The sequence below is a fragment of the Sebastes fasciatus genome, chromosome 2 (genome assembly GCF_043250625.1).
Source record: "Sebastes fasciatus isolate fSebFas1 chromosome 2, fSebFas1.pri, whole genome shotgun sequence".
Classification (NCBI taxonomy): domain Eukaryota; kingdom Metazoa; phylum Chordata; class Actinopteri; order Perciformes; family Sebastidae; genus Sebastes; species Sebastes fasciatus.
Genome location: NC_133796.1, coordinates 24344352 through 24369531, shown reverse-complemented (window position 1 = coordinate 24369531; position 25180 = coordinate 24344352). Strand labels below are relative to the sequence as shown.

The 25180-nt window shown below is 38.6% G+C and overlaps 1 protein-coding gene across 1 annotated transcript in view; it reads right to left on the bottom strand.

Moving 5' to 3' along the window:
• Positions 1–25180, bottom strand: part of gpc5a (glypican 5a) — a 141141-nt gene that overhangs the window by 63277 nt on the left and 52684 nt on the right. The window contains exon 7 of the mRNA XM_074615037.1: positions 10602–10722. Coding sequence (XP_074471138.1) covers positions 10602–10722 — 121 coding nt within the window. The remainder of the gene's footprint in view (positions 1–10601; positions 10723–25180) is intronic.

The window sequence follows — 25180 nt, the reverse complement described above, 5'->3', positions numbered from 1 at the left end:
TCCAAATGACCTACGCTACTCTTACAACAGCATTTTCTACACACTTGTCAACCGCAATCTGCAACTTCATTGCTACATGCCGCCAGATGTCACACACTGGTCCTTTAAGTATATATTCATGACATGTTTTCAAAGATACATATCTTCAGAAGAAACCATGCTTAGGGCTAAGAGTCACAAACAGGGTGGGGAAGTCAGAAAGTATTGAGAGATGTGTACTCGTATCCTTTAAACATGATCACCACGTTCAAACTTAACCAAGAGTTTTTAAAAATCTAAACTCAACTATATCGTAGCCACACTTTAGTTGTTATGAGCAGATACGGTAGGAAAGAAAACATGAAGAATGAGCATTTAAATAGACAGAAATATGCGTTCACTGTGGGCATTTTTCCCCAAATGTTTGTAAACTACATTTGAACAGTTTGTCTGATATGATGATGTAAATTGTATTCGCACTACAAGTCAAAATAACTACATATGAATGTAATTCTTAGGAGAAAAAGGTTGTTAAAATTGAAATGCATATTGCAAAATCACTATTCAAATGTGATTTGGCAATATTTTGCAATACTGTAGAACTTGCTGCAACGTATGACCAATTACACAGAGGATTATGCTGCTGTTGCTCAAACTGGATTTTAATCATGGATTAGGATATGCAATGATTTAAGATAAAGTTGTTATCTACAGGTATGCAGTGTAGCTGGTTTGGATTTGAATATTTTGTATTTTCTGTGCTTGCCATGGGTATAACAAATGACACAATGAGTGCAGGTTAAAAAATAAATCATTATGCTGCAGGCTTTGGGATTTGTCTCCAATTAAGACTTACCTCCACAGCTCTGACATATCTGACTCTACAGATTCCTTCCTGGATACCAACATGATTTAATCGAACAAACCGAATTTGTAAGCCAAGCTCGGCGGCTGTGGTGTGTTAAATATTAAATATTCTTTAAGAGAAATAGGACGATGGTTATAATCAATACCGTCTTTACTCGTTAACTGGACCTCTATAACATCCAAATGTTCTGATGTGGTATGCCCATTTAGGAGCGCGACAAATAAAATGTGAATACATTTTCAGTGTTAATCCTTTGGACTAAGAGGAGAGGGGGCATGAATAATTCAAAAGCAAAACTGCTGGTCAACCACCACATCAATGACTGGTAAATAATTCAGCCCGCAGACGGGGTGAGGAACTGCTTGCTCCTGATTTTGATTGAGAGACACAGGGACAGGGCCTACTTATAGATTCTTGATGGGTTTTACCACATCAAGTGGAGAGGACAGAGAAGGAGGAGAGGAGCCAACAAATAATTCATGGGAAAGAGCTGCTGATGAGCAAGATGATGAAATCTAGAGTTTGTACACTCAGATTGCATGATGAATTTGTCAATAGCTGCACTGCTGTTTTGTGTTTTCCCGCAGCATCGGCTGTGGAATAGTAATGATACATTTCCATTTGATTCTGGGGAAACTGGGAGCGGTTGCTGAACTTCAGTTAGTCAAGGTCAGGGGCAAATAAACGGCAATAGTAAAGAACATTTCTCATATGTAGATGAAAAATATGAAAATCAACATTTGCAAGGACACATAATTTTTTATCCTCATAAAAATGCCTAACAGCGGCGTCTTTAAAGGTTTCACCTTTTGCCTTCATTCATACAATATTTCAGTTTCTCTCCAGCCATTCAACCTGCCATTCATGCACACATGCTCATGTACTTTAAGGTAAGTTGCATCATATTAATGAGGTGCACCAATACCACAGTGATTTATAGAAGTAATATACAGTGTGGTGTACACCCAGCGTGCACACAGTCACCCATGTGTACAATTGAATGAGTGTGTGCACTGGAATATGTAATTGATGTGTTTGCCGGTCATAAACTGAGCTGCCATTAACCCCCCAATCCCCCCCCCTCACACACACACGCACGCACACACACACACACTCACACACTCACACACTCTATGCTTCCTCCCCTTGCATCCAGTATTCATCTACCACACATAAATTCAATAAATCAAAATTTAAAAAAATCAACGTTTAACACCGGCTGCATTTTAAATCCGAACATGACCCACATATCCTCCTCAAGTTCCAGTGTGCATCTTAAACAGCAACATTGTCAGTGAATTACATGATTACCACTTTCTGTCGTGTATTCTGCCGTAACAGGCCGTGTGCCTTAAAACATGTCTAATCAACACCTTGAAGACGGCAGAGGAATAAAATGTGAGGGTTGAAAATAGATGTTAAATGACAGTTCAGGTTGCACACACAGGCTGACACTTGTGCTGTACTTCAGCGGCTAATGAGATGCCAATCAGAACTATTTGCAAATCAAGCCCCAATGAGATGATAATGCAAACTAGACTCAAGGACTGTGAACACACAAGCTGTTGAATGAATAGTGCCAGATGTATAATATTAAAGTCTGCAATTCTTAGACACAACATCACTTGTAAGATTTCACCTTCCTCTATGTGGACCTCCAGTAGGAAAATATGTGGAATTTTTATACTTTTTCTGAATTTTAAGGACAACACAGCATACTTAAGAGTCTACAGGAACCGTTGATTAATTAGCTCTCTTGAAAGCATTTCCTGCTTCAGAAAGCCGGTGCTCAACAGCATGAGTAGGATACTTATTACAGCAGGGTTTCTTTATATAAGGCACCCTGCCTGATGAGGTGTTTTTATTTTTTTTTAAAAAGAACAGTCCGTATTAGTAAGTCCTCATATTAAAACAAAAAATAGGTCGCCCGTCATTGCCTTCTAAAACGTCGCTAATGACGGTGTCTAAATTGTCTATGCAAGTACTTGATTGATGTTATGAAGCGAAAAAAATATCCTGTTTTTTTTGTAATACTCACTGACAGCATTTTACAACTCTGGAGAGTTATCATGGTGGAAACTATGTCATCTTTCGACTATGCACTTGCATGTATTTGATTGGCCAACGCAGCACCTAGCCGGATGGCGTTGCGTTAAGGCAAAATTTTAGCCTGGTTACATTTTTTGTAATAATTTGTAGTGCAATGCTGCACTGATAGACTGCCAACATTGAAATGAATGAGAAGGCTGCGATTTTGTACACAAGGCTCAAGTCCGTCTGAATGCGGCCTTAAGGCCTTTGCACACCAAGTATGTATTGTAGTCCGAAATCATCGCACGTTTAAGAATAAATACGACCTCACGTTGTGTCAATCGGCCTTAAGGCCTTTACACACCAACTACAAAACTTTTGTCCGTCAGTTTTCGGAACATGTTCGATTTTCTGCGTTTATTTGCATCCATCAAAAGGTGGGCAAAGGGGGTTGTTTGACCACTCTGAGCCACTAACATCATCATCCAAAATGGCATGATAAATATTCACTTTGTCTCCAAGCACAAAGCACTTTAAGATAAAGAAATAAAAGAATACAGAGATGCAGAATTTAAAGATGTATTGTGGCAGGTGATTGTAGAACAGCTTAGAAGTGCTTTTTTCCTCCACAGCCAGCTATTAAAGTCGCACCAATCTGTTATTGTCCATATGTTGTTGGGGCTATGTATTGTCAAGAATCTGGCGATACGATACGATACTACTGTCATAGTATAAAGAACACACTACCATATGCATAACATCTGAGGATATTGTTTATGCAATCAGATCAGTGGTATCTACATTTGCATTTATCACAGTCCCAGTAACATCTAACATCATAGCACTACTTTGAGAGGCCTCATACAGAGGGCACATCTCTTTACAAATGAAATAAGTATTGACTGAGTTAATATTTGCATGTAAACTATTCATTAAAAATCGATAGTGTTTTTGAGAATCGATACAGTATCACTAAACATAATATTGTGATATTTGATGTTTTCGATATTTTCTTACACCCCTATATGTTGTGAACTTTTTACCAAATATCTATAATGACCGATCAAGACACCCCATTTTTCAATAAGCGTTCAAGGCATTTAGTGCTTCGGTAGACCATATGATGTACAGCTGGTTTAGAGGCCCTGAACGGTGTCAGTGTGGATCAAATCAGGGGACACCTCGGTATCACTGACGTGCCAATAACATCTTGCATCTGGTGTGAATTTGGGGTGAGACTTTTTGCAGCGCTACAACAACATCACACACAATTTGCCTTTGCTACTGAAAAAGGACAGTCACTATTCCAACACATTCTCATCACAACTCATCACCTACCGCAGCTTTGTCGCACCCCTTGGTGTCACTTTATTTTTGTCATCAAAATATAGTAAGGTTAGGAAAGAACTACATGGTTGGGCTTAAAAGTACTACATTTGTACAGTGAAAATTACACTGAATGTTGTGAACAGGGGACACGAATGAACAGCTGATTGTAAAGTGAAAGTGAAACTTAACGCACGGCACCACAACAGTGGTCTCTTGGATGAAAGTCTTGTGTTGTTGGACCCATCCACCTACCTTCCCGCCCGCCCTGTGTGTGTCTTTTCGATATTTAAACTACGTCACCACACTCCTGCTGCACTTTCTCGGAACGTTTACTGTTGCCGCGGATGGGTTTACATTGTAGTAAGTAGCTTTGTCATGGCCGTCGGCGTTCGGCCATGACAAAGCCTCGGTATTTAACGCCCTGGGAATGAGAACAGGCTGCCTATTCGCACTACGATGTTGTTGTTCTCTGGTGAGAGACAGATAGATAGAAAGCACTTTTCTTCTTACAAGAAGCACAACAAAGCACTTCCCTTTGAGAATCCGTTTGACCCAGTGATGGAGGGTAATTTGGCTTGAGTGTACTCGAGATGGTACTCCAATTAATTTTAGAATTTTTGGTAATTTGCATCTTGACTTCCCATAAAACCCAAACAAAACTGTGAAATAGCTTACAGCACTGAACAACTCAGTGAACAAAAGATCTGGATGGCTACCATCATGACTACATACAGAACAAACAAAGTTCACTATTTAACATACTGAAGAGGCTTTATTTTTATTTCGTCTGCATTTGCTGGAGGCAATGTTGGCACAGACCAAGAGGATTTGGCAAACAGCACTTGTGCAAAAGGGCAAATGTTGAATTTCAACACAAGTAGATTTTAACTGCAAAAATCAAACTTTAAAAGGGCTCTCCTTTTCACAAGAAGTGCTTTTTGAACACTACCATCGCACCTCAACCCACCACTTCTGGACAAGGTTTTAAATTGTCTGCATTCAGACTAAACAAGCAAATTAAACGGAAAAGAACAGCAGTAAAATCTTGAAGCTGGAGTACAATCTGGTTACCAGTGTCTCCAAACTTAAATCATTGAAGATGAATTTGGTGCCTCAACGAGCTGACTGGACCACGAGATGAAACATCTCTCATTCAGAAATGATTACACGAGATACAGCTTTACCAACGACTGGATAAAATTTAAAGAGTTAGAGATTCTTATTGTTCATGATAATTATAATTTCACACCTAAATGTGCACTTATTGTAAGACCATCTGATTAACAGCTGAAAAACTGACTACTGTGCAGCATTATTATTATGTTGTTTAATTAACAGAAACGTTGTCAATGCCGCCGAGATTTTATCTGGATACTTTATATTTATATTCTGTGGGACTAATTAGCACTGTCTTTTGTTTGTTACTATGTAGGTGGGGGATTTTTGTATTTATAACTGTGGTTGATATACTTGTAACGCCTTTGCTGAGGAGTCAATCGTGGGTGAAATAGGAAACTTTATTTGTGTCAACACGTTCTCACTCCCAACTCGTCAAATAAGGCAGCTGGGTCAGTGGCCCTACGCTTCAAACTGTGACGTCAGTTTTGCACCTGTCAATTTCCGCTTGTTTCATGGATACACTGTCTTTTCAAAATAAACTTCTGTGTTCACAGGAAACAACTTGGTTAGGTTTAGGAAAAGATCGCGGTTCGGGTTAAAATAAGTATGTTTGTTACATAGTTAGTATATTACGTGCGCGACATAAGTTAATGTAACTTAATTTAGGTGCGTAGGTTAAAACTCAAAGTTGATTACAAGCTTCACACAGACACAGTGGCCAACTGGGTTAAAGTCCTGTGTTTTGACCCAACCATCCACCCTGACCTCCGCCCTACATGGACTTTGTCGCTCTTTATAGACGTCACCTGACTTCCTCCTTTACACCCGCCATAACTACAGGCACGTTGAGCGTCACAGTTTGAAGGAGCTCTAAGGAACATCATGCTGGTCGGAAATCTCAGTGATTTAATACAACTGCCTTGACAATTTATGATGCTAACAATGTTATCACACTCACGCTGAAATTTGTGTTTCTTAGCTGGATAACTGTTAGGACTCTAATGAGCGTATTTTTAGAAGTTAGCTCAATCTGTTAAGATGTGAACTGATTTCACTATTGACTAAATTTCACTGTTTTCGATTTCGGTCTATACAAAACTAAGAGTCTACCACCATGTTCACCTTCTTAGTTTAGCGTGCTATTTGTTAAGCACAAAGTACAGCTGAGGCTGATGGATATGTTGTTAGTTTTGCAGGTATTTGGTCATAAACAAAGGATTGGACCAATAAAAACTTTGACTAATGATGGTGCTACTTGAAATGTCAGGGAACCAAAGTCAGTCCAATTTATCCTGAGAGGGATATGAATGTGTGTAGCACACTTGATTGCAATCCATCTAATAGTCTCATTGTGGCACTAGAGGGAAAGTCAGGGGATCACCAAAGTCATCATGATAAATCATTGGGGAACCGTAAATATCTGCACACATTTTTTTTTTTGTTTTCACTTGATAAGTGACTTGATGCACAAGTGAAAATGTTGACCTGCTGGTGGCTCTAGATGAAAAATCAGGGGTCAAAGTTTAATGTCTGTGTAAATGGCAATCCATAGCCGTTGAGATATTTCAGTCTGGATCAAAGTGGTGGACCAGCCAACCAATCAACTGACTGATGCTGCCAGAGTGGTTAAAAATATATAAAAACTATTGCAACAGTCCATTTTAACTGATCGTTAGCTTTGTATATCTTACATCTGGCAATCTGACAATGTCTTCTTATAATAGACATTAGTTTGTTTTCAGACCAACTTACTGAGAGGTGGGATCATGACAGAAAACACCAAACATTACGGGGAGAAAAACAACATGTTGTAAATCAGCTTTGGTTGGTTCATTTCATGTTGCCTTTTCTGAACAAATTTTTAAGGACAACTGAGTGAGTCAGTAGGTGTTTTATTATTATTCCATTCAAACAAAACCTTCCTTCTTATTCATGAATTAATAAACTAACTCTATTTTATTTCCCAGTAAACTTGGAATAAATGTTCCTGGAACGAGCCAGTCACAACTTTTTGACAGAAATCGTGCATCTGCTCTGTTATTGTCTTTGAATTGTTCCAGGGACTTCTTCAAAAATTCAACACATTACAAAGACGACTGTGAAGGTGCTGAAAACAGAAGCAAAAAACACGACTTAGATATACTGTTAGCTCTACGATACACAGATTTTTGAACAAGCTGTGAATCTGAAAATCAAATGTCACGCTGTGAGCGTTGTTTCACTGCTATAAGTCAGACCTACCTCAGTTTTCTTCAGACACCAGATGGGTGAGTTAACTGATAATGAGCTACATATCAAGTATTGTGCTTGTGATGGAACTAACAAGTTCACACAATGTCTCTGTTAAAACAAAGCAAAGCAAGTGCAAGGACACGTTCCTGCTTTAGATAAACTGTCAATGGAACTTCGAGAGGGAAAAAAAGAAAAATGAGGAGACAAGAAATAAACAAAGAAAACAGAAAGAAAAGATCTTTTTCACCATGTAAATTCAACTGATCATGAACAGACTATGTTTACCTGTTGTGTTTACAAGTATAACTGATGTAAACAAACCATTAACAGTGTCAAAAAAATAAGAAAATTAAATTTATTTGTCATCTAATATTAGTCCATGTGTGCTGTGAAGTTGCTCGCTCCTTGTGATGAACCCTCAGAGCTGTCATACAACTTTACAGTTCCCCCCAACTCAACGGAACGTTTTAGCGTCTTTCAGCTCATTGTTTTTTTTGTTTTCCAGCCTTAACTTGACCGTTTTGGTTCATTCACCGCTCTCATCAACCTCATTTCCAGACACAGCAGGCAGTTGTATTCAGCAAAAAACACTTAAAATCCACTGTACACTGTCAACCGCCAAACAGCAGACAGATGCAGTTAGCGACTAACAGGTGAACATAGTGGAGCATTTGGCAGATAAAGAGCCAGATATTTCCCTCAGGAGTTGGTGGAGATTAAAAAAAAACAACATTTACTAGAATTACCGCCCCGCAGTTGTATGCCTCCGCCAACCAGTCAAATTACAGTTTACATCCATGTCTGTCTAAAATGTCATCACTTCATCATTTTATCCTGTGAAATTGTCATAATAGCATATGAGTTGTGGCCAAAAACGTGTCCTTCAACAACCTAAATCTAATCAGTTCATCCTTGAGTCCAAGTGGACGTTTGTGCCAAATTTGAAAAATTTCCCTCCAGCTGTTCCTGAGCAACCCAATATCACGCCAAAGTGTGTAAAAGACCCACCTGTCCACCAGAGGACAGCGCGTCAGTGTCACGTTTTGCCTTGCAGAGATGTGAATATTACACGCCTGTATTCATTTGCAGTACCAGCAGGGGGCAACAAAGCCACTCACTTAGGATTAAGCAACAAAATCACTTAGTTAGGTTAAAAGAAAAATGTCACGGTTGGGCTTAAAATAAGTGCGTAAACTAAGTAAAACACGTACGGACACAACTCAAGGTCGTGCGGAAAAACACATGACAAATGTCACTAACGTAACTTGCAAAACAAAACACCGGTCTCGAACATGGGTCTCCCGCTTAAAAGTTCTGTGTTTGTTGTTAGACTTCTGTCACTACACAACACATGACAAAACACTGCACCTTCATGCTGGCGTGTAATAGGCACATCTCAGTGACACAAATGTGACACTGAAACGCTTTCTTCCGGTGGACAGGAGGGTCTATTACACGCTTTGCGTTGAGACTGGGCTGTCCTGAGATATCGCGTTCAAAAAATGGGTCCGACAGACAGACATAATACATAATATACATACATACACAATATACATATATAATAAAACATAATACCTCTGGCCACGGCGGTTGCCTGATAAATAAAAAGAGTGAATACTGGACTTGTGTTTGCCAAGTAGCCAGAAATACAACTCCAAATGAATGATAATGTTGATCCGTAATGGCTAGATGTGTAAATAAGCAACTGTTTACTAAAGTTCACAGGGTGACGATATGTAAATATTGTGTTCACAGGTTGTTTCTGCTGCCCTCAAGTGGCCAAAAAATCAGTAATTGCAGGTTTAAGGAGCCAATTTGTGCAAAGTAAAATATACAACATAGATGTCTTGAAGCTGATGATAATAATGAAGTTAAATCTCAAAGTCCCTAATTGATAGAGATGTACATGATTCTATTTGGGATCAATGACTACTGATCGGTTATTATATCAGGGGTAACCAAAGACTGATTATGTTTAAAGTCTCGCTCACTGAATAAACTTGCTCTCAGAAGATTATAAATGATTACATAATCTCTGCTGATCTGACGATCATGATCTGTTTCATACTTACAGTAAATCATGCGCAGCAGATGAACATTTTCTGAGTATTCAAGCTCATAAAAAAGTCTTTCCTCCTTTAGGTAAAAAAAAAAAAAAAAACAGAACCACAAGGACGTACACATGCAAGCACACTTAAGACACAGATGGCAAAAACGCACACAGTGAGGAAGACATATACACAGTGAATGTCAACGAGGCAGATCAGGCGCTCTCAAATGGTTATGATATAGATTTATGTGTTCTGACATCCCACAGATGGTGTGAATTAGTCAGGGAGGGGGTGCCAGCACGAGGTCAAGAGAGATGACCTGGCCTTCAGCCTGCCACTTGGGAAACCAAAGCAACAGACATGTGAGGCTGCTGCTGCAGTGCAACAACCCAGAGGCTGCTACAGCAGCTGTTATTGAAGCTACAGAAGAGAAAGTGCTCCCGTAAACTGCCCTAATCTCATCATCCTGAGAGATAAACAGCACTGAAAGGAGCCACAGCAGCACAAACGGGCAGAAAAGCAGGCTGGCTGATAGAAAAGCTACATTGATTTTGACAAAGAGCAGAAAAATAATTTTGTAAATATGAAGACACGCAAACCAGACCAAATGGGTTTCTAAATGTGTAAAGATTGATTTTTTTTCATTGCCTGGAGATGATTTTGCATTTGAGACTAGTTTTCTATTAGCCGGTACTTACTGGTAATATGAAAGGTGATATAATTATTCAAAGGTAAAGAGTAAGGGGCTTCGGCTTTGTGAGCAGTCGTTTCTTTTCTGTGTACCTTGAAGAACGAGCCAAAAGCTAACGAGAGATACTTAATGTCCCATAAACCAACAAAGACGCACTGAGAATTAGCAGATTGCCTGAGGAGACAGTTACCATATGTTTGACAGAATGAGGAATGGAAATACAGACTTAAAGTGAGAGCTGCAATAAAAAAGAAAGAAATGGTGTGATGTACATTCAGTAAATATGAAGAGAGAGGCTCACCTGATTGACGTGTTTCAGTTTGTCAATGATCTGATTTATTACGGGGTCTGCTCCCTTCACTTTGACTTCAGGGTTGGTGCTCTGAGCCTTGATCCCATTGCCGACCACACGGAGGGTGTAGCTGTGAACAAGTACAAAAGACAGGGTGTTATGTAATTATTTTCATATATCTATAAATCATGTTGAAGCATAACATGAGAAATACCAGTGGTGGAAAGTAACCAAGTGCATTTACTTAAAGGAACGGTGTGTAACATTTCAGGGGATCCATTAGCAGAAATGGATTATAACATTCATAACTATGTTTTCTTTAGTGTATAATCACCTCAAACTGAGAATAGTTGTGTTTTCGTTATCTTAGAATGAGCCCTTCATATCTATATAGGGAGCGGGTCCTCTTCACAGAGTCCGCCATGTTTCTACAGTAGCCCAGAACGGACAAACCAAACACTGGCTCTAGAGAGAGACTTTCATGTTTTTACATTACCTGACGGCCACCGTAGTTCTCAGTTTCTTGTGAAACTGCGGTAACGTGAGCCGCAGAGTGCAAAACCGTGGTAACGCCAGACGCCTTCTGACGTTTGGTGCTCCTAAAGTAGTGTTAGTAATGGTATGGATGGCCTCTGAGCGAGGCGAACGGTGTTACCACGGTTTTGCACTCAGCGGCTCATGTTACTGCAGTCTTGGAAAGGAAGGAGTGAGTGGAGGGGTACTCAGTTGGTTCAATCTTCAACCACACTCCTAGATGCCGCCAAATCCTACACACTGAACCTTTAAGAGTATTTTACATTATACTTCTACTCCACAACATTTCAGATAGAAATATTGTACTTTTTAATCTACTACATTTATTTGACAAAAGTAATTATTTTTCACATTAAGATTAAACATTAAAAAAATAATCAAATGATAAGCTTATAAAACACCTTCTATTGTTAAAGATTAAACCAGTGGCTTCCAAATTATTTGTCTTGTGAGTTGTTAAAAAAGTAGAGTCTAGTTTGGGCCCCTTATTGTGATGTTTCATTTGTTTTTGAGTTGTTGCCAGTTCCACCAAAGAGACGTTTCACCTCTAAACTTCAAGTGGTTTAATTTAAATGCTCAGGGTCCAAAAAGGTAAAACTCTTCAATATTTCACAAAAAAAGCAAAGATTAGAGAAAAGTACAAAAAATGAAGACAGATTTGTGAAGCAGAACTTTGTTTTTTCTTCTTTCCTCTCCTACTAGTCATCTCACAATCCCTCAGATTTGTCTTGTGACCCTTTAGAGGGGGCCTGACCCCTATGTTGAGATCAACAGTGTTAGCAATCTAATAATATAATGTTTAATAATATATCAGTAACAGGTGCCAATTTTCTCCAGAAAGAGTTTAAGTACATGTTGCTGATAATATTTCTGTACTTAAATCGTATTTTAAAGGCAGGATGTTTGCTTGCAGTGGAGTATTTTTACATTGTAGTATTGGTACTTTTACTTTTAAGTGACTGAGTACTTCTTCCACCACTGCGAAATACACCAGCGGTGTGTTGGGAAAGCAAACTCGACACTGAATGAAGTCCAATCTATTATCTCTGCTTCTCATGGAACAATACTAAAAGATGATCAATATTCTGAACTCACACAAAGGTGATGTGATAATTCATTTGCAGGCATACCCTGCAGTTAAAGTGGGATTTGTGATGTGGGGGAAACATGAGACCCGGCTGTGGGTCTCTGCTGCAGTACTGCAAGGCTGCATATTGCAGTACATGTATGGTTTTATACAAAACATATATCACACTCTTTATGCTCCCTCTTAGAAATGAAACTATTAAACCACACTGTGAGTACAGTATACTCAACTATTCATTTATGACTTGGGGTTTAACGTTTCAATGTGCTGCATTCATCCTTGTTCTAAAGCAGTTTATTGTTGTTATAGCTCGGTAATAGGCTTCAGTTCACCTCAAGGACTCCTCACTCTTTGGTTTGAATACAGTTTGTCAGATGTAATGACTTCGACCGTGACAGCCGGTGACTGAACACTATTCATTCACATCTCAATCTCCAGCATATCATTTAATCAAACTAGTAGATCAAGGTAGTCACTCATTGCTGAAAGATTTGTGTGTGTGTGTGTGTGTGTGTGTGTGTGTGTGTGTGTGTGTGTGTGTGTGTGTGTGTGTGTGTGTGTGTGTGTGTGTGTGTGTGCGTGCGTGCGTGCGTGTCTTTGAATTTCAATATCTGGATTAGAGAATTAACAATAAAACATTTGAGAAAAGCAGTCATTGGCTTAAATAACTGATGGGTGATTTTGTAGCAGCTAACACAAATCGGTGTGTGCTCTTTAAGCAATACAAGGTCAGAAAGAGAAAAAAGTATGAATAAATAAAGTGCAGGAAGCCAGGATGTCTAATTTATTTAAAAGAAAAGGAGGGTGGCAGAATTCAAATTTAGTCAGGATGTGGGGGTCCTTGAGATGTCATTTTGATGTTAATTTCCTGCAAATCGGAACTCCTAAATGTGATTGTTTTTTGTAAAAATACAGCTGCTATACAGTGTCCTTTTTTGCTTTTTATCAGCAGTTAGTCTGTCATCACCACTATTTTTCTCATTAGGCTTTATCTTCTCTTTTTTGTGTGGCCTCGGTCCTCTCCATCTCTACTGTCTTTCTTCTGGCAGCCGCAACAAATGAAATATTAAAGTGAACATTTAAACTCTGTCTACAATAACAGTGCTTTGGTAATTAGAGAGCAGATGCAGATAGCCAAAGTTGCATTCCTAAAAATGCATATTTCTTTTAGGGAAGATTTCTCTCTGTTAAAGAGAAAAAAAACCTATTGGACAACTTTCTTGTTGGCTTTATTTGGGCTCAAATTTGCTCCATCGTGTCATTTACTTTCCTTTGAATTTGATTTTAACACCAGATGTTAAAAGAATAAATTTGTCCTTGTCAAAAAAGTGACACAATGTGACAAAATGTGTCAAAAACAGTGTGCACTTTGGTGAAAAGACCATCGGCATGTAATTCTGGATACATGAATAGGCTTTCAGAAAAACAGCAACGATGAACCAATCAGCATACTGTACATGTTTTGCACATGGAATAAATTCTTTTTGCATGTGAAGAGTCTCTTCATTTTTTTTGTGCAGGTAATATTTCTGTTCATTTTTGATTTACTACTCGACACCATCTTCTGAAAAGCCTGCATTCAAGGACGCAAACCCTTTAAAGATTCTTTGACAGAAATAATCAGATACAGCTCTTTGAGACAGTTTGGTTTATATTGGACCAAATGGTTCTCATTGGGAAAATACAAAGACTAATTTTGGAGTGTTTTGATGCTCAGTAAATATTCTTCATTGTTTCTGTTTTAAGGGTTGTGTAGGGAAATTGTCTTTCTAATCCAAAGCGCGTCACTTGACCTGCAACTTCGACTGCGGCCACTACAACAACACTGCCACAGTCTGGTGATGTTCGTGGGAGTTCTCTCTATCATTACACTTTAAAAGGTACATTAATTTACTAGCCTTGCCCTGTTAAAAGTTCCTGCTCTGTGGGTTTTAATGGTTTTTAGCTTTGCTTGGTTGGATTCTATAAATCTGTTTTATTGTATCACATTTATAATGTTAAAGTGCAATTAATATTGAGACTCTTCACTTTTGCAGGTTGGGCCATTTTATAGGGGTGTAACGATACATCAATCTGGATCGATATATCGATTCAATGATCAACAATCCAACATCATCGATGCAAATTAAAAATAGGTACTTATCATCTTAAAGATACAACTTTATTTTGAATTTTTTTTATTAAAAAGAACAGATTGTTTTTCATTTAAATGCCTTGAAGAGCTCAGTAATAAAATTGTCAAGTGATATTTTAGTTGCTTTTTGTGAGTTGATATAAATGTGACCAATTGTGTTAAATAGTCATATAATATTATCTCATATCGATCACAGGCCCCTGAATTGAATCAAATAAAAATCGAATTGTGGCAGACTTTGTGATATTTGCAAATATCGTATCGTTGTCCAAAGAATTGACATATCATATTGTGAAGAGACTTGTAATTTATACCCCTACCATTTTAACATTCTGGCAAAGCGACTGCATAAAAACTTGTCAAATTTTGTCACTTTTATATTCTAATGTTGATTAATTAGCGTTATCCCTGATAAATAAATAAATATAATTACAGTGACTAAAACTCTTTAAACTGAGGCATCATACTGTATATGACATATATTAAACATGTGCCAGCCTTCGATCAAAAACATGCTGGTGGGTTCACCTTTCTTCAACCAGAATAGAGTGATAACATCTCTCATAAATTAGGGAAAAGTTCTGCTCCTGTAGAAAGCAGAGTGGATGTAAGAGACTGAAGACATCTTGTGGGTTGATTTTAGAGTAACTAGGTTACTGCAGTGCATGTCAACAAGTTCTCAGATTTTCTACCATGACATGATTTCTCTGAATAATTTGACTTCTTGTGCGCATCGACCAAAATGTAAGTGTGAAAGCGAAAGCCCTGTTTGCTCGCTGCAGCAGGCGCCTGCGGCTTGAGGCTGATGTGTTGGGACTAAACTGCACCTGAACCGTGTATACTGGAGCTATGATCCTGCTGCCTCCAGCTCTGTTTAATCCCTGGACACACCTGCTGAGATGGAGACTGTATGTAAAAGAAATGGATGGAAAGATAGTCCTTGTTGGGTCTGGAGCTACTATAAATTGTTAAGGGCATAACGGTTTAAAAACATAAAGGTAAAAAATCACTGGTAAACGCACTTGTAGCGTTTGATAATCTCATAGGTTGCTTATAGCTATCATGAGACGCCATGCTGTGTAACAAATAGCGCAAAATCCACCTCTCCGTGACCTTTACTGCAGTCTTTTCCCCTCCTTTCTGTACAGTGTGATTAATAACAGATTGAGGAGATTACATCAGAGCCATCTGTGCCCAGTCCTACCCAATGAAAATGTGTACCGGCCACACATCTGTATTAATAAAAAAAAAAATGTTATCACCAAACGCTGTTTTATGTCGTGAAAAACCACAGACATGCATGAATTTAGTGCAGTAAATAATAAAAAATATCGCTTGTATGCACACACACATACACACACATACAGGCAGCTCCTCTTGCATTCAGTAAGCAATCCATTTCATTATGCCACTGGGATCCATAACCTGAAACACATACAATCTCTTGTAACATGCTGCAGGGCTGGCAATGCAACACAAAGGCTCTCTGAGAGCTGCAACCCCAGAAAATAAGAGTCTGCTCCTTAAAGGGTGTCATAGATAAAAAACATTGATCACAGTCATCACATATTCTTCAGGGTGAGTAAAAAGCACACAGTTGCATCAAGCACAACCTACAAGAGGATATCAAACAGCTGAGTGATTGCCTGTGTCTCTGTGGACCAGCAGCAGGATCTTATAATCCATATCCTTCTACCCCAGAGGGATTCTTGGTTTGCATCTCATCTCTGCTCATACTGCTGTTCAGATTGGAAATTTCAATCATTTTATTCTTGGCTCTTATCTCTATCTCATCCAACTATATTTGTCTGTAAGTGCAAAACCTTCACGTCTAGAACAAAGAAATTTGAGGCCTCTTTTGTCTTATTCCTTGACTCCAGGACAGAGTAGGATTGGTACGTCAAAGTAATTTACTCTGATCATAGCACAAGAGGGGCATGGCTCTTCCTCAATCCAGTGTGCTGTAATACTGTGGTCGTGCATAAAATACAGATGCAAGCTACTGTGACGAATCTGATGCTTTCTATTTCTAATATTTTGGTCTTATCTGCATCCCTCTGATTGGGGCTGTGATGAGGAATGGTTGGGAACAATGATAATAACAATAATAAAACACTTGTAAAGCACTTTTTTAGACCCAAAGCACCAGAATGAGGCATGAACTTGACCGTCACACAACGCAATGCAACGTAAGGAAAATCAAATAGACATAACACAATCAAATTAAGAAAACATTCTTATCAATTTCATAACACATATGCAGCATAACTAAATACACTGCAAATATAGAAAACTCAACCAAAGACAGAAATGCAAGTAGCACAGAAGTTACAAAATTATGTTGCCATGCAGGGGACACTAAAAACTGATGAGCTCGCCCGAGTTGTTGCTATGGTTGTTGCTCATGTAGTTATTTTCTCCATTTATTTATATAGAATATGTTAACCTGTACACTAAGATACACTAAGATACACCAAGTGTAAAGCAGACACCTGTATTAATATCTGGCAATCAGAATATTGAAACTAAAACAAACTTGAACCTGCAATAATTGATTTTTTTTTGGCCACACAACATTTACATATCATCACCTTTTGAGTTGATATGGTGAACTTGTTAGTAAAAAGATGCTTATTTACACATCCAGCAGTTACGGGGCAACATTATCATTTGTATATAATCCATGTAATGTGAACCAGCAAGTATAAAAACCATCAAATGCCGCGTAGGCAAGAGGTCGGGGTGGATGGGTGGGTCAAAAAACACCAGACTTTTGCCCAGGAGATGGTGTTTGTATCCTGTGTGAAACCAGAAGTCAACGTTGATTTATTTGTCACGTAACTTCCTTACTAATGTTACAGCACTTCCGATGTTATTTTTGACCTAAACCGCAATTTTTTCCTAAACCCAATTAAGTAGTTCTGTTGCCTAATCCTAAGCAAGTCAATCTTTTCCAAAACCTAACTACATAGTTTAATTTTGAAAAGACTGGAGCAGAAATTGATACATTTGTCAAAGGTTGCTGGACATTCATGAGGAATAACTTTTCGTAAGATATCATACAAACTGTTGTATGAGTATACGTTGAACTATGAGAGCAGTGAGAGTGAACCAAAACATTTAAGTTGTGGACCGGACTGCTAAACAATGAGCTGAAACTTGCCATAAAGCTCATAAAGACTCAGAAGATAATTCTCTGTTGGTTCATCACTATGATTGCATATTCCTTTTTTTTCTAAATGTGCCTAATCTAAAAGCAACAAACTAAGATGCAGTGTTTCAATCAGCTTGTTGGGATTTTCTGGAAGCAGCATACGGATGGCTGCTGAGCGTTCACAACATCATTTAACGAGCAGGTCACAGACTGCTCACACTGTTTTAGATCTATTAGTATGCTTCTGCTGCCTTGGAGGTATCAATCATGAGCTGCAGCTGAGCATGCCTGTTAATTATTTGCAGTCACACCATCTGTCTTTCAATTGTGAGTTCACATGTATAATTGCTACGGTGATAAATAAACAGAAACTGTCAGTTTTTCCAATTGCTTTCTAGTGTGGGAAGCTGGCTATTTAAAAAAACCTAAAGAAACAACCAGGCAAGAGCCAATTATATTCATTCAACTTTTCATCTAAAATCAAAGTCAGTTTTTTACACAGCGGTGTGAAAAAGAAAAAAACAAGTTGGCTGTCTAAATGCAGAAATGTATTTTTCCTGAGAGCCCCTTCATTAAAATGTTATGGAGAGAGGAGTTCAGTGGCTCAGGAGATGAAGGAGCTAGACCATGCACACTGTTCATGGTTGGCTGAGTGAGAAACAAAGCAGACCTGCAGTTAGGAGGCTAGGAGGCAATACCTGCCTTCCAGTTGTCACTGAGGAAACAAAAGTCCCTCTGGCTCGTTGCGGAGCGCAGAGAGGATCTGGGAGAGTCCGCCACTTCAAAGCAGCCTGTTCACTTAAGCTCAAAAGGACAGAAAATACTTCAGGCAAGACAATGGAGCATATGCAGTTTAATGTGTAAAATCAACAAGGGGGCCATGCTTCAAACAAACATCTGTTTGGTACAATAACCCAGAGTTAATATGGTAATAAACATATTAACACTGTAACACTGTAATTAAATAATACATCAAAATTTACATACCTCTTGCAGTAAATAAGTGTATGTTTATATTCCACAATATGTGCACTAAGTCAAGAGTTTGTTTGAGGAATGTCATTTTTTATTTTTGCACAAATTCATGAATCAGATAAATTAATTGACTGACTTTCACAGACAGGTTGTAATAAAGTATTTTCATAAAGGATTATTATATTCAGGATTACATGGTTTGCCAGTATGCGTATCTACAACTGTGTACCTTTATTGAGAGCTGTGACAAAGAGGATAATACAACAGCAGTCAACAGTGCCTCTGGCAAAGATTTAGCTCCAAACATCACTACTGCCATGTTTGTTCCAATTACTAGGAAGCCCTGAGCCTTGAAGTTGTATTGACTTGTGCCAGGAGGACACTAGGAATTATCCAGACAGAGCTGTTTGAGCAAGGTGGCAGCGGTAATTAATATGGTCTGGTAGTTGGTCGGTGGGTAATGGGCATTTTGTGTCAAGAATCTGTACTTACACTGTTGTACTGAGATGTTGGGACTTGCTCTTATGAGTAGACGGATTAATTACAGATTCACAAATACAGGACTGAGAAAAATGAAAGACAGAAAGTGGAAGTGCACTCTACCGGCAGTGAAGCAAATACCATTTTGAGGAAATGATGGAGGATTGGCAACGTCAAAACAAAGGAGATTGCATAATGGAAGCTTATGACAATGACAAAACACGGTTGCCCATATTCCTATCTACATTGCCCTGATGGGGAAAAGTTTGTGAAAATAACGACTACTGTATATACAGTATGTTTATATTAAATAAGCTTTTATCTATGTCTACATATAGGTAAGGATCTTTCTTGTAGTTTGAAAAGCACTTTGTTGAAATTCTCATTACATCCCGACAGCAATCAATAAATCAAATGCTCTGACAAAAAGAGACAGCGTTGGACAGCCTACCTGCCGGTCTACCTGTGCGTACTCTGCCCGTGCACATCCGACACAAGCTGCAAGCTTGACAGCTGTGCGTACTAACATAAGTCATGTTTGTTGTTTATGTTCATTATGATAATTTGGGGGAGTGGCTTTGGAGGGAGGCCGGATGGGATGGACTGTCAGTGTTGCCAACTTGGCAACTTTCTCACTAGATTTAGGGACATTTGGAGCTAAGTGCTGCTAACTACTTCCTTTGAAAGAGTTGACAACATTGGGCTGGTTTTTCGGTTGGATCATTTTTAAAATCCAGTGTACTCTTGCTACTTTTTCAAGATTACAGGCCCTACGTTTAAGTGAGTAAGTTGTATGTTCCATCCACAACATCCAAAAACAGCATGTTTGGATTTTTTTAGGTTTTAAATGCCCCAAAAAAAATATTTTCTCAATCCGCTTCATAATATATGAGAAATGTTGTTCTACATGAACAAAAGAATTATGTTAATTGGAAAAGTTTGGGTTACTTTAACTGATTAGATTTCTGGATTTGTGCTTTTGTCTGGGCTCTTTTCACTGATTTAAAGTGGTCGGGGTCCAGTTGGGAAAAAGTGATGTCACATACTTCAGTGCACCAATCAGAAAACATAATATCACATGTATTACTGTGGTTTTTATCAACATTGAACATCACAGGGAAATGTTAATATTGAACGTATCTATAAAATGTTTACTGACAATGTACTGTGTCTCATTTATTTTACCTACAATATCCTCTCAGGGCAATTAAAGCATGATTAACGTTTGTTTATGGTTATGTTGAATTAACATGAACATCATAGGAAAATGTTAATATTGAACGTATCTATAAAATGTTTACTGATGTACTGTGTCTCATTTGTTTAGCCTACAATATCCTCTCAGGGCAATTAAAGCATGATTAACATTTGTTTATAGTTATGTTGAATTAACTCGAAGCATTAGTAAAGGGAAGGGAAATGTCATGGTCTTAGTTAAATATTGAAAACGGGACGCTTTTGTTGACATTTTGAGCTTTAAGTTGACTTTTTCAATATTTAACCAAAACCACGATGTTTTCCTGTACTTCGCTTTCTATAAAAGTCCTTATGTATCCTAAATCTTTTGGGTACGTCAACCCGGTAGCACGTCAAAGCATGTGAATATGAGGTGTGAATATGAGGTGTGAATATGAGGTGTGAATATTCATGCGTGTATAAAGGTGCAGTACAAGCAGGGGGCAACAAAGCTACTCGCTTAGGTTTAGGCAACAAAACTACTTAGTTTGTTTTTTGGAAAAACATCATGGTTGGCCTTAAAATAAGTATGTAAACTAACTACAATACGTACGGAAACGACGTAACAGAAGTACAGAAAACATGTCACCCACTCACCATAAGCAGTCTAACTCGCTTTTTATTCTACAGCTCAGCATAGCATATTTACACTGATATATACGTAGCAGTCAGTATAGACTAAATGGGGTAAAAATGACTCGCCAAAAGCAAGAACGGCATTCGTATTGCACACTTTTACATTGCACATTATTCTGTCATTCATATACCTTTTTGTGTGAGCCACCTCATCGTCCTCCATATGACTTCTCGACCGGATTGGAATGTCAAACTAACTACGAACTAGTCTTCTAATGAAGACTGCAATGCAGAGTCAAAACAAATTTCTCCAAAGGTGACAAATAAAGTGTATTGATCTGGTTTAGGAAGAATGTTGCCAGTGAGTGCAATGCAGGCAGCAATAATGCTTCCTCCAAAACACATTTGGAAAAGCAAGTTAGTGGTAATATAAACATATTATGTAGGAGATAGAGTTGGACAAGTGTCACATGAATCAAATAATAAACTTTCTATGCTTTGAGTTATTCACTTGAATACACTGCTTATGCTTCTGACTTCAGGTTTATAATGTGCCCATTCGGTCTCTTTAACAATGACACAAAAGCTTCGGAGAGGCACTTTGTTTGTTTATTCATTCGTGTTTTTTTACAACGTGCATTGCTTGGGGAAATTACGACACACGCTCTTTAAATGGCACCGAGCCCCTAGATCCTTGCACGAGAGGAGCGCAGTATGAGCTGGTAGAACAACTGAAACTACAGGGGTCAAGTCAATACATGAATTAATTTCTTTCATCAATCCCCTCATTAAAGAGTAACTAAACCCCAGAGTTTTGGCTGAAGTGCCTCTACCATGAAAATTAAAAAATGCCTCTATAACGTAAACAAAAGTATCAGGGCTGGAAGGGGGGCTAAGACACGCCCAGTTGCGTTTGTCGGCGGCGGCTCATTTACAGTAACCAGTGTACCATTACAATGACAGCACAGCACAAGCCTTTTCTCTCTTTTCTGTGGACTTGAAACTAAGCCATCAGCACATTACAAAATATGGTGAATCAGTCATAATGACTGATTATCTGGCGAAAGAAAATGGTGCTTTCCTAGACTGTGACAAGAGTTAGTGGATAAAGCATTATGTTGTTAAATTGTACTCATTAAGCAGGTGGCTAGCTAAGAACATAAAAAGCACCACATGAACTGCTGGGCTTGAGCTACATTACTTTAACATTGTTTTTAAATTACCGTTCCTGATAGCTGTTAATTTGAGTTTACATCATAGACTGTAGTGGACCTAGTCTTTGTGACGTCACCCATTGGTTTGTGGACTGCCGTTTTGAAGCCTTGAGTTCAGCATTTTGGCCATCGCCATCTTGGTATTTGGCCGTCGTCATGTTGTTTTTTTGCAGCCAGAAGTGACACGAGAGGGAGATGGAGCTAAGTACAACCGAATGCTGAATAAGACATTTTTAGGCGACCAAAATGTTGCAATTAACACTTTGATGAAGTGAAAACACACTGTGAAAGGGTTAAAGTTGTAAGACGAAAACACGGACAACTCCCAGACCGGACAACGCCGTGGTAGCTACCTGTCAATCACAAGATTTCAGCTGGTTTGGGGGTGTAGTTACTCTTTAAAAACACCATGCCACCAGCACAAAGGTGTTAACAGGTGGTGATATCAAAGTCAATGACATTGCAAACGGAGGAACAAAGCCAATGTCTCTCAGCAGTTGAGTGAACAGCTTTTTCTTGTTTCTGACATTGTTGTTGCTGCTGCTGCTATAACCTCACAGTGCACCAGCCTCACCTTGATAGCCATGACTACATGTACACATCCCGACTCGTAAACTGTATATAACCAGCATTTTAAAAACATTTACATAAACAAGTGCCAACATATGGCGCCGCACCCCTTAACACTGATGCCCAAAATGACACCTAGCTCACATTCACAGAAATCCATTATTAGGGTTGTAAAGAGTGTGTTATATTGCACCGATAATTTCCCTCCGAAGCTAAGTGGCTCTGTGTGCATATGAGCCACTGCATCATGCACGCTGTTAATGCCAAAAAGATATCAGAAGTCCTCAAATGGCAAAGGAACTTTTATAACACCTCCTAAATATTTGAGTTTTATGGTAGGTAATAAGGACAAATGGAAAAGTTGGCTATCTAGAAGGTACAATGGCCTCATAAAAGCAGATGGTCACTGAATGAGGGGGTTTTAAAGGTGTCAATGCCCCATAAGGACAATAATGTTCAGGATTAAACAGATGTGATAAGAGCAGGGCAGACCATAAAAGACTCATCAGAGCTTTTATGATATCAATGATCAACATGCTCACATTCAAAATAATGCTCGGCTGTATTTTCTTCCCAATGCATAAATGCTGTATCTCTTCCATCTGTCTGAAAGTATTAATTCACCCCAGAACACAAACAAATATCCTGCAGAATTTCATGTACTGACTTCTTGGTCTCAATCCAGTGCAGATTATCAAAATCATCACTCTGATGAAAAACATTTTCCCTCTCTGGCACAAAACTTAAGAGGCTTAGTTGTCTTTGCCATCCTCATCCACTGACCGAGCTTGTCCAAATTTCAACACCTGCTTCATGGAGATGCGGAGAGAAAACAGTGAAAGGACGATTATGGATTTATGAGGAGCTCTGTAAATATGCATAAACAAATCAACAAGCCTAGAGCAGCACCCTTATTCCCAGGCTATCAAATAGTGGAGGCAGGATTGTCAGGTTTAAAGTAAACACTTGAGCAATGATTGGACTTCCTCTCACAATGGCACCGTTTCATAACAAGGTGTCTCTCCAGCCCGGCAGTGGAGCCAGAGGAGCACAAATAGATTGTAATAAGGCTTGAAGAAGCATGCTGCACCACTTTTGTGTTGGGATATTTAAGTAGGATATTAACATGTAATTTGTCAGTGGTATGCTCAGCAGTGCTGCAACTCTCACTCTCTGTATATTATCAGTATATTACTTTCAAAGGTACGAGAAGGACAAAGCACACAATATATGCAGCAATTTAAAATACATAGAGTTGAGCACTGATAGATATGTGCCCTTATGCTGCCAGAGTACGTGTACACTGGCAAGAAACATACCATAACATGGCTTATTGTTAATATATAATATAACATATAATATAAACAGTTACTTAAGAGTTAATTGTAGCTTTGTGTTAAGGGTAGTGGTGGAAGAAGTATTTAGCTCATTTACTGAAATAAAGTACAGAACTATTTACAACAAAATGTACTTGATGTATCACAAGTAAAAATACTCACTATACTGAATATAACCTGTCAGTGGGCAGTTATATTTTGGATAATAACTCTTGATAAATTAACTTACATGTTAAAGCTGCAGTGGGTAGAAATGGAGCAAACATGATTAAAAAAATATATTTGTATAAAACTATATCCTGACAGTAGTGCATGAGACAGGTTATCTGAAAGAAATCATGTTCCTCCGGTGTCCTCCGGTGCTCCTAACGGCATCTGCAAGATTTCACAGACCGGAGGAAAACAACCAATCAGAGCCGAGCTGGAGCCTGCCGTCTCTGAGCAGCTTTCAATCACTCACAAACTTCTATCAAACGGTCAAACTAGGCAGCGCTGATCAAATATGAATCAATATTCTACTACTGTAATGCCTATTTCTCTTCTCAAATGTTTTCAGAAGCATCTTGTAGTGTACCGTTTAGCTGTAAAATGAGAAAGTTTCTGACCAGTTGAGGAATTTTAATTTTAATACCAATACTTTTTATAATTAAAAACGGGTTATGTACTTCCATTTTGGAATTACTTGAATATTAAAACACAGGAACACACTTTTTAAGGGAAAATTAAAATATGTTTTTTATTATTGTGAATTGAATGTGCAAACATGAAAAAGTATTTTTTTTTAAAAACAAAAAAAACAAAGTGCAAACATTTATTTGTTGAGAACAATGATGTTTTAAAACTTTTCTAGTGCCAATAACTAAAAAAACAGAAGCACAAACTACCCTCAACCATCATTCACAACTGTGAAACAGCTCCAGAGATGCTCCTGTTTCTTCAGCCATCAACTGTCGGTCGGAGTAGCTACTCAGGTTTTCCACACATTTTTGTATCAATGCTATTGATGCTAGAATTGATCCTCGAATCGAGAGGTATGGTATCTGTAGCATCGATATTTTCGTATCGATCCGCCCACCCCTACCCAGCAGGCAGCTGTTTCCATTCAAAAATCTCTATAAACCCACTATACACTACCTGCTCAGCAGCAAACAGCAGACAGACACAGTTAGCGATTAGCTGGTGAACATAGAGGAGCATTGAACATCTAAAGAACCAGATATTTCCCTCAGGAGTTGATAGAGACCAAAAGCTAAAAGAGAGTGAATATTGGACTCACATTCATCAGATGGAC